This window comes from Pelodiscus sinensis, chromosome 2 (assembly GCF_052426305.1).
Source record: "Pelodiscus sinensis isolate ZL-2025 chromosome 2, ASM5242630v1, whole genome shotgun sequence".
NCBI lineage: Eukaryota > Metazoa > Chordata > Testudines > Trionychidae > Pelodiscus > Pelodiscus sinensis.
Window position 1 is genome coordinate 170,208,218 of NC_143053.1, and position 14,107 is coordinate 170,222,324.

General features: G+C 38.4%; 1 protein-coding gene across 2 annotated transcripts in view; it reads left to right on the top strand.

The window, feature by feature from the left end:
- VPS41 (VPS41 subunit of HOPS complex) overlaps positions 1-13,271 on the top strand; it is a 154,460-nt gene extending 141,189 nt beyond the window's left edge. For both annotated transcript variants that reach the window (XM_006124074.5, XM_025185171.3), the window contains exons 26-29: positions 8,520-8,619; positions 9,270-9,314; positions 10,583-10,662; positions 12,782-13,271. In XM_006124074.5, the coding sequence (XP_006124136.1) occupies positions 8,520-8,619; positions 9,270-9,314; positions 10,583-10,662; positions 12,782-12,862 (306 nt within the window). In that variant the 3' untranslated portion in view covers positions 12,863-13,271. The remainder of the gene's footprint in view (positions 1-8,519; positions 8,620-9,269; positions 9,315-10,582; positions 10,663-12,781) is intronic.
- Positions 13,272-14,107: the final 836 nt, after the last annotated feature.

Sequence of the window (14,107 nt, forward strand, 5' to 3'; positions counted from 1 at the left end):
ATCTGTTTTGGAACATTCAGTTCTTTTTGGAAAACAGACAAACAATCTTTTTAGTTTTGAAGACTAAAGGTAGAATAAAGACATTCTATCAAAATTAATAACTAATTTATGTTTGCATCATAAAGGATTTCCCTGCCAAGCAACCAACAGTCATTTATTATATTGCAGCACCCCTTACTTTAAATTAGAATACCAATGCCAAGTGTTTTTACTACTGAATCAAACATTTCATTTCAGTTAAAACCTTGAGTACACTGTACATTCCCAGTCCTGCACCTCAGTAAACTAGAGAGCATGTAAGAACTATAAAAATACAACAACTTTTTTTTGTTAAAAATACTCTGTTTAGAACGCAGGACATTCAGAGTTAAGGTTACTCTTTGAAGAGGTTCAAACATTTGAAAATATGGTCCTGTACAGCTGATGCAACCACATAACTTTTCACTCTACATGCATAGAAGAGAGGCTCTTGACTCAAAATTCTGAAACTTCAGTCTGTTGCTTCCCTAGTAATAATGACAGTGGACGATACAAGTAACTACATGTAACTTGGTGCCTAACTTTAAACACATATATCTGAAAATTTTGGCCTAAATTTTGTAGGCCTATCTTTAGAATGTGCAGAATATGTTTAAGATGCTACTTTCTGATTTAAAAAAATAAATTTTAATTCATACATTTTTTTCACTGCTAGTGAAGGATAATGCAAAAGAGCCTTTAATCTAAGATCTTTTTTGATTATATTAAATATATAATCGATTTTAGTTAATATTTTAATATCTGTGACTATTCAGTTATTAAATTATGAAATTACTCACATGATATGAACTTTTTTCTAATTTATGTTGACTGAACCTATCTTATCTGTCATGACTGGTTGAATACTGATTAAAAATCCATCTGAAAAATTTATGTTGAATGTTTTCTGTTTAATGTAGTCTACCTCATTCTTCATTTGTCCTAAATACAATGTAAGCTGCTGGTTCAATAAGAGACCAGTAGGGGGCATATCACAACTTATACTGCCTACCTGTGCCTATTGATAACAATATCTACATGAAGTGGGTTTTGTTACAACAGATCTTTTTCATTCAGAAATTTAAACTCATTTAGGCCCCGTTTCAGGAAAGAATTTAAGCATGTGCTCATGATTTTTTTTTTCATGGCATTTAAGCATGCCCTTAAATGTAAGCATCTGCTTAAGTACTGTCCTGAATAGGGATGACTTGAGAATATGCTTGTATTATGCAGAATCATGCCTTTAATAATTTAATTACAGTGTGTGTGGCTGGCAATCAAATTATGCAATAGCATCTGCCCTAATGCAGTGTAATGTGATCTAAACAGAGGATGAAATTTTTATTACTTGCAAAGGGCTTCGTTCATGAGGTTTTGTTAAATAAAATGAAAGGTACTGTATGAACTTGACACTTTTCCAGTTCTTTCATTTTTCTGATTTTTCTTTTGTAATAATATCATTCTTTTTTAGAAAATAGGTTAGTTTTCCTGGAATATTTTCTACAGAGAAACAATCCTTTTTTGTATTCCAAGAGAATTTGATCTTGCAGCATTTCAGGGTTTTTGTTTTTTCCTTTTTCCCCTGTTTCACTGCTAGTGAGTGTAGCTCAGTCTTTTCTAGTGGGACTGTTAGACGGTCACGTACTCCCGGTCCTCACCCGGGCCTTTTCCCCGACCACCTATTTGCTCTCGCCCTATTTGGGGTTCCCGCCCAGGACAAGCCCTGCAGGGGAGGGCCCCCATGTGGGCTTCTTGTCGCTCCCAAGTGCTACCTATCACTCGCACCTGCTGCAGATGGGATCCAGACTGAATAGGGCGCATTCAGGTGGGAAAGGGAGACTTGGGCCCTCCCACTCTCCGAGTCTCAGCCCAGAACCCTAAAGACACAGAGACTCTCGGTCCCTGTCTCAACTGGAGGAGCCATTGCCCTCAACTCCCTAGCCCACGGGCTTGCGAGTTCTATGCGCATCCTGGGCTACTTCCTTCCCCCAGGTCGTTCACGTCAGATTCACCCTCGGCCGGCCCGATATCTGTCCTGTTTTTGCTCCCCTGCCTCCTCCCTTCTCCTCCTTCAGGGTCCTTGTCCCATGTCTCCTACACAATCTCCCCTTCTCTTTCCCCCACTTACTTCCCCTCCCCCCCCCCGGCATTCTGAGGGCGACCTTTTGAGAGGCCCGCTCCTCCCTTTGCAGTGGCGTTGGGACGTTCCCTCATGCCCAACATGCCTCCTCCACTTCCAGCCTCAGCGTCCCCCACCACACATCCGAGCCCTGCCAGTTGTGGCCCCAGTTTTTCACCCGCGCCAATCCGGGCGCGAGTGCAGGGCTGTATCGCCCCATCACAGTGACCTATCTATTTGCCATTTTCATTCTAATAATGGCAATTGATTCTTGAAATATATTCAGTTTTCTACTGCTTTCTTTTCTGTACATGGATTTTAAATTATCCAGTCAATCTTTGAACTCCCTGAATCTGTCAGTGGAATTCTGACATAGGACCTTGTAACAGGCTCCGCCCTTCTTGTAAGCACCCCTTGGTGGCCGAGGGTAGTCTTGTAGTCTCTACCCGTCTGTCTGTGGGAGAGGAAGTGTCCAGTATTTGGCCTGGGACCAGTATTTACCCCCTGTTGTGGCTGCTCGGAGGGACCCAGGCCCACCCATTCCTCTAGGTCCTGGACCAGGGACCCTATAAGTAGCACTTACCTGCTGAGTCTCAAAGTGATTGGTTGCTGTCACGTCCCTGGGCCACTTTACCAGGAAACTGCTCCATCCAGCCCTTTTTCTTGGGCCTTGTGGTCAAGTCCTCCCTGTCCAGAGCTCTGCAAGGGTTGCTGTTGGCTTCATGGTTAGTCTTCAGCCATGGGACCTGGTTCTGACCAGGTATGAAGTCCAGCTCCCACTTGGAGCTGTCCACAGTGCTGCTGTTCTCCCAGTCAGCCCATAGGTCTGCCTGGGTTGAGTTCCAGGAAAGAACTGCCATCCCCTGGCCTAGCAGCTTCTCTTATATCGGCCTGATTGGCTGCAGCAGAGGCTGCCACTCTCTTCTACTTGGAGGACCTCTCTTCTGCTCCAAGGCTTCCAGCAACCATATGAGGGCCTTGTCCACCCCATCACAGACCTCTTTACTTTTTCTTCTTGCCTATTCTATTCAGTTATTAGCAGAATAAGGTCTGACAAAGAGCCACTTGATGTGATGTAAAGGCCAAATATTTCTTAGTTCTTAACAGATTCTCTCTGTTTGGCTTTGTACTGTTTGTTTTTTGGAGAGTCCACTTAGTCCTGCACAGGCTTTCCATGGCCAAAAATGTGTCTACTGGTGCATCTGTTCTAAGGCTTCTTTTTCTCAACACTCATATACTGCCTTCATGTTTAAGTATCAAATAGTTTGATTTTTTTTCCTCTGATTTTATATGTTTTACTCAATTTTATTACATAGACAAATAGCAGGAAATAAGTTAGAGGTTACTATTTTTATCTTTTTATGTATTGTAGAACTGAATTCAATTAATTGTGCTTTGTGGTTGTATGATTTTTATAGCTTGTTATATTTAATACTGGAGGACATGACTGGTACCCACTGGCATGCTGAATATAAAATGTTCAGAGATGTCTTTAGACTTATAAAATGTATTTCAGATATATAATTATCTAATTTTTCAGCCAGTGAGTGTGCAACTTCAGGTTTGGGGAACTGTTCACTTAGTTGTAATTCGCCCTGCTGTGATATATTCTTTCAATTAGTTGTACAGCTGAGTGTTTCAGATTAGTTTATTCAGTGTTTGAGTGCAGATAATCAGAAGAAATGGTGCAGTCATTCTCCTTGTATGGCACACTTTGTTTGTAGGATTGTCAAACTAAAAACCATGATTGAGAGTGCCGTTTTTGAAAACAGATTTCATGGAAATTAATTATTTCAAACCACTCATGCAGTGTAGAAAAAATGGGAACTTAAGACTTATTCAGGACTGTTATATTTGCATAACCATGTTTCATGTAGCCGAAATTTAAATGGCCTTTCCTTGGTTCTGCATCATTAGGGACTGTGTAATAATATTGAATGTAATACAACACCATTCATTCCAGGCTTGAATTTTGCAATATTTTGCTGAAAAGTGATGTTCATCTAATGAAATGAGTTAGAGAAATGTAGAGGGACTGGGACTTTCACTAATGAGAGATGAAAGCTAAAGCTTTGATTAATTTTCTTGGCACCCAATGCTTCTGAATAAATGACTTATCAGTGTGAAATCCATTTGAAACAAAAATAAACTGTGAAGGGTCTTGGTTGTCAGTGTTAGGAAATGTTTATTACAGGTAATGTGTTCCCAAGTGCCTTTTCTTGGGGGATGTAGAAGGAATCTTAGTAACAGGATGGTTCTCTTTTTTTCCCATTTTTTATTAGGAGGGGTTGTTTTGCCTGTTATTTTTTTTATTTTTAAATAGAGGTACAAATTGGTAGGGAGTGAGGGAAATAAGATGACAAGGAAGATACCGCTGCAAGGAGAAAGAGAGGAACTTGGGAAAGAGTGAAGGTAGGTGTAGGGCAAAAGATATAAGTGATTGAAAATGGTGTGGCACTGTAAAAAAAAAAAAAAAAAAAAAAAAAAATGCCTGTTAATCCCTCTTTATGGGGTTGAGATGTAACATGTGGGAGGAACACGGGAAATAATAATGGGAAGGCTACAGCTTTTTATGGTAATGTATTTTAAAAGAATTATCTTTATGGGAAAAAAGTAAAATCTTACTTGGTGATTGAAAAGTTGCCCCATGGTGCATTAGTTTTCTGGGGGCATGAAGACCTCAGGGGATGATCTTTGACCCATGAGAATATTTGGCTTCTGCTCTCACTTTTATAAAAGGCAGAGGAGTGAGAGAACTAGGCTTAGACAATGTGAAACTCTCCATTTGGTGAGGGTGATTGCTTCTAAGTGAGAGGTGTTCACTCATCTGTCTGAGTCAGCACATGCCTGGACCTTCCCAATTTGAAATGGGATCAACAATATTTTTAAGAGATTGCTGAGCAGGGATAATGAATCAATTTTTTTTCTATGGAAATGAAGGGCCCATCTCTTGGCAATGTACTTAACTTAGATTTGGCTCAAAATTCTTCCACTGATTGTCCACATGGGTTCTATTCTCCAGGCACATGCACCCCATGCCTACAAAGTTGGTTTGTTTTGGCTAATGGAATCTCCTGAGGCTGTGACTGCAGCCTAGATATCCTTGTACCCTCCCTTTCCATGGCAAGGGCATAATGGTATGAGCAGGTCCAACTATTCTTCTTACTCCCTGTGGCAATGAGACTGAACTCCTGCAGAGTCCACCTTCTTTCTGCACGCTGTGCTAATGTGCATCCGTTGGAACCACCATTACTGACCTACAAAGCTAAATGGAAAAGGTTTCTATTTTAGCCTCTCAGTACCAGCTTTCTGTCTTGTCATCACCAATTTGAGCAACATTGGGCTGTTTACTAGCCCTGACACCAATTTGGGATTTCCAGCAGCTTCAGAAGGGTCCATTTTTAGGAGCAATATCTGCATGTCACTCTCCTATCCCAGGTCATGCAATTCCCCCCCCGCCCTCTGGGGCTAGATTCCAGAGGGATGTTATTCATGATCTTCTTTTGGGGTGGGAACCCCTTCCCTCTTCAGAAGCCTCAGTATGGATGTTAGCAAGGTAATGAGTCCTCCCATGGAAACTTTAACAACCTGTTCTTATACCACCTCTACTTGAAGATTGTTGTTAATGACTATAACATCAGCTTAAAGGGTAGGGAAGATCCAAAATACTCCTTATACTATTTCATAAGGACAGGGTTACACTCAGATCTCACCCCAAGTTTCTGCCCAGAGGTGTGTCAGACTTCCATATAAATTAGGGATGTAAGCTAGCAGTTGAGTAGTCTAGGCTTATTGGGTAGTTGAGTGGAATACTTAACTACTTGCATCCCTCCTTCCCCTCCTTGCTGCCTCCATATCAGAGGCAGCAAGGGAGGGAGTGTGTGCTGGGGGGGTGCCAACTTAAAAGCCAGTTCCCCTCAGCACCGTCTCCAGATACCTCCTGCCCACTCTCCCCACCCCTTATCAGAAGCGGAGGGAGGGAGTGGCCAGGCGGTACCTGGAGGTTTCTGTGAAGTAGCCCCTGCCTACCATAGGTCCAGGCTCACCATGGGCAGAGCCTGTTCCACATCCTCATGGGAAGTGTGTGCATCAAGAGGAGAATCCATGTGAACAAACATGCTGAAGAAATGTTTCCTTAATGATGAGTTGTCCTCTTACTGTACTTTTAGTACTTTAACTTGTGTGGCTCGCTTTGCCTGTCTTGCATGCTCGAAGAGCTGAATTACTAGATGATGAGGGCCAGAAGGAACCAATGTGATTCTAGAATCAGAGAAAAGTAGTATTGGAAAGAACCATGACAAGTCATGTAGTCCGCCCCACCTCTCACCTTGCTCCCACTGAGCTGAGGCAGAACCAAGTATATCTAGACCATTTCTGACTTCTTTAAAACCTCCAACTTCCCTCTGAAGCCTATCCTAGTACGTAACTGCTTATGGGGAACAAGTTTTTTCCTAATATCTAATCCAAATCTCCCTTGCTGCAGATTAAGCCCTTTATTTTTGTTCTACCTTTTGTCAAACAATTGATCACCATCCTCTTTATCACAACCTGATACAACCTTATTTGAAAACTGTTAGCAAGTCCCTCCTCAGTTTTCTTTTTTAAAGATTAAACAAGTTTTTAAAATCATAGATCAGGTTTTCTAAACCTATCTTTTTGTAGCTCTCTTCTGGACTCTCTCCATTTTGTCTATATCTTTCCAAAAGTACCCCAAATTATCCATAGGTCTCCAGCTGAGATCTTACAATGTAGATTAGCATTTTTTTTATTTTTTTCCTTTCTGGCTGTAGTACATTACATGTATCTGTCTTGACTTTGGTTTCAGACACATTCTCAAATTTATCAAGATGGTTTTGAGTTTTGATCCTGTCTTACAAAATGCTACAACCCCTCCCAACTTGGAGTCAATAACAGATTTTTTAAATGTCCTCCACTCCATAATCCAAATAATGAATGTAAATATTGAATAGTCCTGGTCCCAGGACACCCCCTGCAGGATCCCACTAATTCATTACTCCATATAGTGAATCATTAATAAACTACTCTCGGTACACTCATTCAGGGATTTTGCACTTCATAGTAATCTAATCTTGAGCACATTTTTGTAGTTTGCTTGTGAGAATGTCCTAAGGGACTGTCAGGTGTCTTACTAAAGCCAAGATAATATCACCAATACTGCTTCTATCCATTAGGCCAGTAGCCGTATCCAGAGATGAAAATTAGGTTGATTTGACATGATTTGTTATTAACAAATTATATTCCTTATTACTTATAACCCTCTTATCCTTTAGGTACTTATAAATTGTTTAATAATTTGTTCCGATATCTTTCCAACTACTGAACTTAGACTGACTGATCCAATTTAATGATAAATTCTATGTTTGCTCTTCTTCAGTCCTCTGGCACCTTCCTACTCCTTCATTAGGTCTCAAGGATAATTGTTAATGGTTCCAACCAAAATTGTTTCAGCTAGTTCCTGAAGTACTTTAGGGTGAATTTCATCAGTTTTGCTAACTTGAATACATCTAACTTATATAATGAGTTGTGTTCTTGCATTCTTTCTCTCGTTTGCCTTTATTCCTTTTCACTTGCTTTTAATATTAATTGTGTTAAGTATCTGGTCACAATTTACATTTTTAAAGAAGGCTAAAGAAAAGTAAGCATTTTACTCCTCAACCTTCATGATATCCTCTATTAATAATTCTTCATCCATACTAAGTGAATGAATTATATTTTATTGGTCTTTCTCTTGTTTTTAATGTTTATGCAACCTTTTAATACATATCTAATACATTTTATGTTTCAGCCTTAATGATTTGATTCCTACATGTTGGCATGCTACTCTTTTATGCTCATCCTTAGAAATGTGTTCATATTTCTATTTTTTGTTGTTCAGGTCGTTAAAGAGTTCCTCATGCAGCCATAGTGGCTTCTTAGTAGTCTACCTATCTTTCCTTATGTTGGGATAGTTTGCTGTTGCATCTCTGAGAAATTACAAGCTCTCTTGAATTCTGATTTCCCTTAGATTTTTCTTCCATTGGAACCTTACCATAAGCAATTTCATCCATTGTATTAAATTGAACAGGTATCTAAAGTTTTTGACCCCTCCCTACTATCAGCTTAAGTTTGCCTTTGAAAGTTAATAACATTGCTAGTGGTTTGGTTAGGATGTTTTTCAAGAGAAGATAATGGAACATTTCTTAATTTTGCAGGGAATTCCCAGGTTCAGAATTTGCAAAGCAGTGATATAGGGAATGCTTCAAGTACTGAGTTGACATTTCTTATTAGTCAAATGAAAAAATGTTAAGGTTGGACATATCATAGATGGGAGGATTTGAGTGAATGTATTATCTTATCTGATTGTGTTCTTTCTTTGTGATAGATTTTGCTGCGTGAGGGATGCAAGAAGATACTTGTTGCAGACTCACTGTCCCTGTTGAAGAAAATGCACCGGACTCAAATGAAAGGCGTCCGTGTGGATGGTGGGTACAAACAAAATGCAATAGTCTTCGAAACTATTGAGCAGTATTCTTTGCTTTTAGACTACACTGTAAGCTTGCCGAGGGCTTAGGCCTCATACCTAATTTAGATAAATTGGAAGGGAATGCTGCAAGCCCTCATCTTTAATGAGGAATTGTTGCCTCCTGCAAACTACAGGTCTCCAGTGTCAATACTTAACTTAATTATAACACCAGAAATTGTGTAACTCCAAGGAAATGCAGTGATAATTCCAGCAGGAAAGAACCTGACCTTTGTGAGGGTAGAGGGTCAGAGCTTCTGAAACAGCATAGTGGACATAGAAAAAACAGACATCTTTCAAAGCTCTTTCTGAGGGTTTATAGCTCTGATCTGACTGTCAATCAAGGTACTTAAATGGTCCATTCGTCACAGAATTTGAGCACCTTGCTACATATTTTCAAACAGAAATAATGCCGGTTCTGTTTCATTCTTAAATTTTAATAGCCTGCATAGAGCATTATAAATAATTCCTCACAATGAAGCATTGGATGCTGGACTTTCTATAGTAAAGACAGATCCCTACTCACTTGAGACATGATGATAACATAGTGTTCTTTGGAATTAATTTTTAAATGTGTTTTCTTTTTTCTTTTTTTTTTTTTTTTTTAAACAGAGGAGAATATCTGTGAATCATGTCTTTCCCCTATACTTCCTACAGGTAAGATGTTTGGTGGGAAAGAGACCTTATGAGAGAAAATCCTTTTATTGGGAAATATAAATATAAAATTATTGTTCGTGGAATAAACCTGTTACTAGTGAGCATTTGAAAACACATGGCTTCATTCAGTGCTAAGATATTTGCATTAATCATATAACAGATTGTAGTTTTACAACATTTTCTGAGGTTAGCCATGAAAATTAGAAATTCAGCAAAACATAGAGATACCTGTTTTGGAAAGGTGCTATATCAATAATATGAATGCTGGTGCTTGTTTTCTTCACTTGTTCCTTAGCATAAGAAAGTTACATCTTGATTCAATATAGTAAGCTGGCCTGAGCCCTCCAAATGAGAATGCTTATGATTAAGCATTTGAATAAGATTACTTTCTAATGTGAAAAAGCCAGATACTGAGCAATGGCATAGAGCATTAAAGGAAGCATTTTCATTTCAGTTTTGTTCCTCCACCCCATCTTTTGCAAAATTAATGTTGATGTGGCATAGAGGAGGAAAGTAGAACTGAAATAGGGTGTTTGGTCAAACCATCAGCTAGATTCACAAAGTGACACTACTATGTTCACCAACATCAAGCTTAGCACAAGCCTATGATGTTAGAAAATCTGGCAAAAGAGAATGTTCCATTGATAATTGGTTACCTGTTCTTAATGTATTATACTTCTGAGGTAGCTGCATATTAATGATAGTGAAATAATTTTTTTGTGAATTTATAGACACATTTATGTACCATAAGAGTTATTCGGATGCTTAACGGTTGCCCAAATTTTCATGTGGGCCTCAAAAAGCATATCCCCAACTTCGGAACAACCCTTTGACAAATTTAAAGTCTTTTCTTGAAACTATGGAGGTGCTTCTTAAATAACAGTTGTAGAAAAATATTTAACCTGGGCAAAACAATATATTTTCCTGAACCTTTTTCACAGAAATGATTTAAACTGTTTTAACTGACATTGCCATCAGCAGCAGTACCACCAAAAAATCATCAAATCTCAGACAGAAATGCAGTATAGAAATTTCATCCCATATGGATTGAGTTAAAAGCATTAGAAAATTATTTTTAATGATGGAACATATTGGGCAGTATTAACTGTGGTGCTACTTGTGCTGAAGGGTGCTACTTAAATGTTACTAGTATTCTGCACAGATAATGGAATATGTTGATTTCTTTTGCATAGATAAGGTACATTTATTATAACCATCATCTCATTCTTTCACTATTTCATTGTAATATGTTTATTTTCCCTCCCCAGATGCATCCAAATCCTTCAGTGTGACAGTGTTCCATTGCAGACATATGTTTCACAAAGAGTGCCTCACCGTACCTAGCACAGTAAGCAACAAGCTTAATTTCTGTGGATATGAGAGATCACCTTCCTCAAAGACAAAAGGACAAATGATTTGCTTTTGCCATCCACAGCGAAGGGCACATGTTTGTCAGGGATTATAAAATGATTATTGTAATTATTCCTGATTATATCTCAGTATGTGTCCAGAAGAAAGGTGGTTAACTCAACTGCAACCAAAATACATATAATTTAATTGAAAAATGCTGCTTTCAGATGAGACAAATATTTTTACTTTCTCCAATCTGAATATGTAATGCGTTTTAGAGATTTTATGAATGAGTCATTTTATTTTTTTAAACTTGTCCACGCACCTCTGTAAGATCTGTTTTAATTTAATTAAATTCCAGAATAAAATACTTTAAGGCACTTATATTCACTGATTTGTTCTGGAGAGGAAAGTGTCTTCATAGTTTAGTGAATTAAATTAAATAACTTTTGTTTATATTCACTTTTCTGCTGAGAATTTTTTCTTTTAAATTGAATTATTTGTCAGTAAAGTGAAAATATAATAACTATAACCATATATTATAAATTGGACAGTGATTTAGAAATAAGTGTCAAAGTTAATAAAAGGAAAATCAGTTGGTATTTATGATATTTTTTTACTTAAGTCTGTTTTGTGGTAAAGTCAAGTCATTGTCTAAAGAACTACTCCCTCTAGTAAATGTAGGCATCTCCATATTCGCACACCAAAAATTATATATTTAAATATTTATCACATACATCTTTATTTTATTAGCATGTTTCTATAATAATAATAATAAAGCCTCTTAAATATTTTACTTAAAAGCTGTTGTTTGTTAGAAATTTGTTTGACCAAACAATATTTACTAGCAATAATTACTATGAATAGGATTATCTGAAGAATAGTCCAATTTTGTCTAAAAGACCACAATACCAAAAGCCAGACTGAAGTGGTGTTCCTAGATGGAAAGGACTAGATAATATTTACAAGGATTTGTTTTCAAAAGCTGACTTTTATTGTAATTGATACTATAGGAGTCTTAATATTCTTGCATTTAGTTGTTGGTCCTCAGAGTTTCTGCTGACCAGTTGCTGTTTGGTGCGGTACCAGTTACAGATATAGGAAACCTGTTTGATGCATATGGGCATAGTAGGGCATATTGGAGGTAGAAGAATGCAAAAGTAAAGAACATAGTTAAAAAATGTTTGATTTGAATAGCAAAACAGAGACGTTGGCCCAGATCCTGAGCTAGTGCAGATCAGCATAGCTCCCTTGAAATTCATGAAGCTGTGCCAATATATACCATCTGGGGATGTGGCTCAGAAATCCACCCACAGCCAGATCCACCAGCACAAAGCTTCCAAAGAGCCAGGACAGTCTGCCAAGAAATTTATGCTGCTTTTGTTCCACATAGGTATTTGCATAAGTATTTAATCCTCACAAGGGCAGAATTTGGCTTCATTATACATTTGTTGTATACATATACTTCCTTCTGAAGGGTGTCTGTTAAAGCACTTCCAAAGACAATGAGGAATATACTGCTTCTTGGCTCCATGCACAATATAGTCTGTTACACAGGTTGACCCTCTCTGATCTGGCAACCTAAGGACCTGACTGTTCCTGGCTGAGGGAGATTGATGCACCAGGGGAGGATGATTCCAGCCCCTCTGCTGCCAGCCTCTGGGCTCTCCTAGGGAGGCCGCCAGCCCCAGCTCTTAGTCTCTCCTCATAGCCAGAGGGCTCCACTCCCGGCCTTGACTACTGGGCTCCCCGCCCCTGCTCTGCCAGCTTGGCTCCACTGTTAGCCATGGCCAGGAACCTAGCCATTGACCCCTGGTCACCAGACAGGCTCCACCCTGGCTGTGGCCAGTCTCCCAGTCATCTCTCACCCCCAGCAGGACCCTGGATGTTGCTGGACCCAGAGTCCTAGTCAAGAGGTTTAACCTGTACTGCTTTCCTATGTGTATTTGTATGCGTGAACCTACACAGGAGATAGCTTTTTACTGACTGCATGTGGAATTCCTGAGGTGACTTACATTTGCCTTCCCAAATTCTTAGATACATTTTCATATGACAACTGTTTCACTACAAAATAGAGTAGTATTCCACTAATGCGCACCTCTCTTTTACATTTTCAGATGTCCCCATTGCCCTTCTGCAACATCTGCAGTGCTAAGCACAGAGGACCAGGCAGTGCCATCTTGGAGATGAAAAAATAGCATTCTTCATATACTCTCATGCATGTCTGACACAACCATTCTGTGGCACTAAGCAGTGCCATTGCTGATGATGATGTTATAAAACTGTATGTAATTCTGAGTGTGGTTTAAAACGCATTTCTATAAATTATCCAATTTACTGAAATTTTCTTGTATATGCCCAGAAAGAAAAAGTGGCAAAAACAATATGTATTCACCTGGTACATCTTTGTTACGCAATACAGATTTTTACTAGTCATGTCCTTGTTGCCCAAATCTGAAACTACAGTTAGATATTTATATGCAATTTCAGCATGTATAGTTCTCATTGATTTCAGTGGAACTGTTCAAATATGTAGGAACAGTTAGGATGTTAATGCCTTTCTGAATTGATACTGAAATAAATGAGTTGTTAATGTCTAATTAGAAACTAGTTATTTTGTGTCATTTTCAGAAATGACCAATGCTGCTTTTGTTTGTATAGATGTTTACTGTTTTTGTTTTAGATCGTGTTTTTTGGTTTGTTTGGGTTTTTTTACTGGAAAGTTTTTAAATGTTACCAGTGAGCATCTTTAATCTGTTGCTTACCAACTATAATGACAGTATTTCTCTTGAGTTGCTGAAATATTAAAAAAAAAAGTCTGGGCTTGACAAGAAAACATATCCAAGAGTTTCCTGTGAAACAATAAGTCAAAAGAAAAAAGATCAAATAATTGTAATTTATGATATCAACAAAAATGCAGGGAATTTTTTCCCCCAGCTGTTCTTTTATTATTATTATTGTTGACATATAAGTTAGAGCTCTGGGGGGAGGAGGATCAGTCTTCAAAAGATTTAGTGGTGAAAACCTCTCTCATTTTCTTTGACAAAAAATTTAGATAGACACCACCACTTCAGAATTATTGCTGCTTTTCTAGTATATATACAATGTAAAATATGTGTGCAGTGTATATGAGCTCTTCAACTGATCTCTCTGGTCTACACTCCACCTTCATAAGCAACTGTCAGTCAGCTCCACAGCTGGTGCCAATTGGCATCACTCTGTTGAGATCAATGGAGCAATGCTAATTTACATAATCTGAGGCTATGGTGCAGAGTATTTAACAGATCAGTGTTTGATTCTTTTTTGTCCTGTTTATGCTCCACAAGTACATTATAAATGGGCTTTGTTATCTCTCACGACAGTAATACTGTACAGCAGTTAATGTTGGAAATACAACTCTGAGTGTTACATTAGAAAGAAACATCCTATTAAAGCTAATGTTT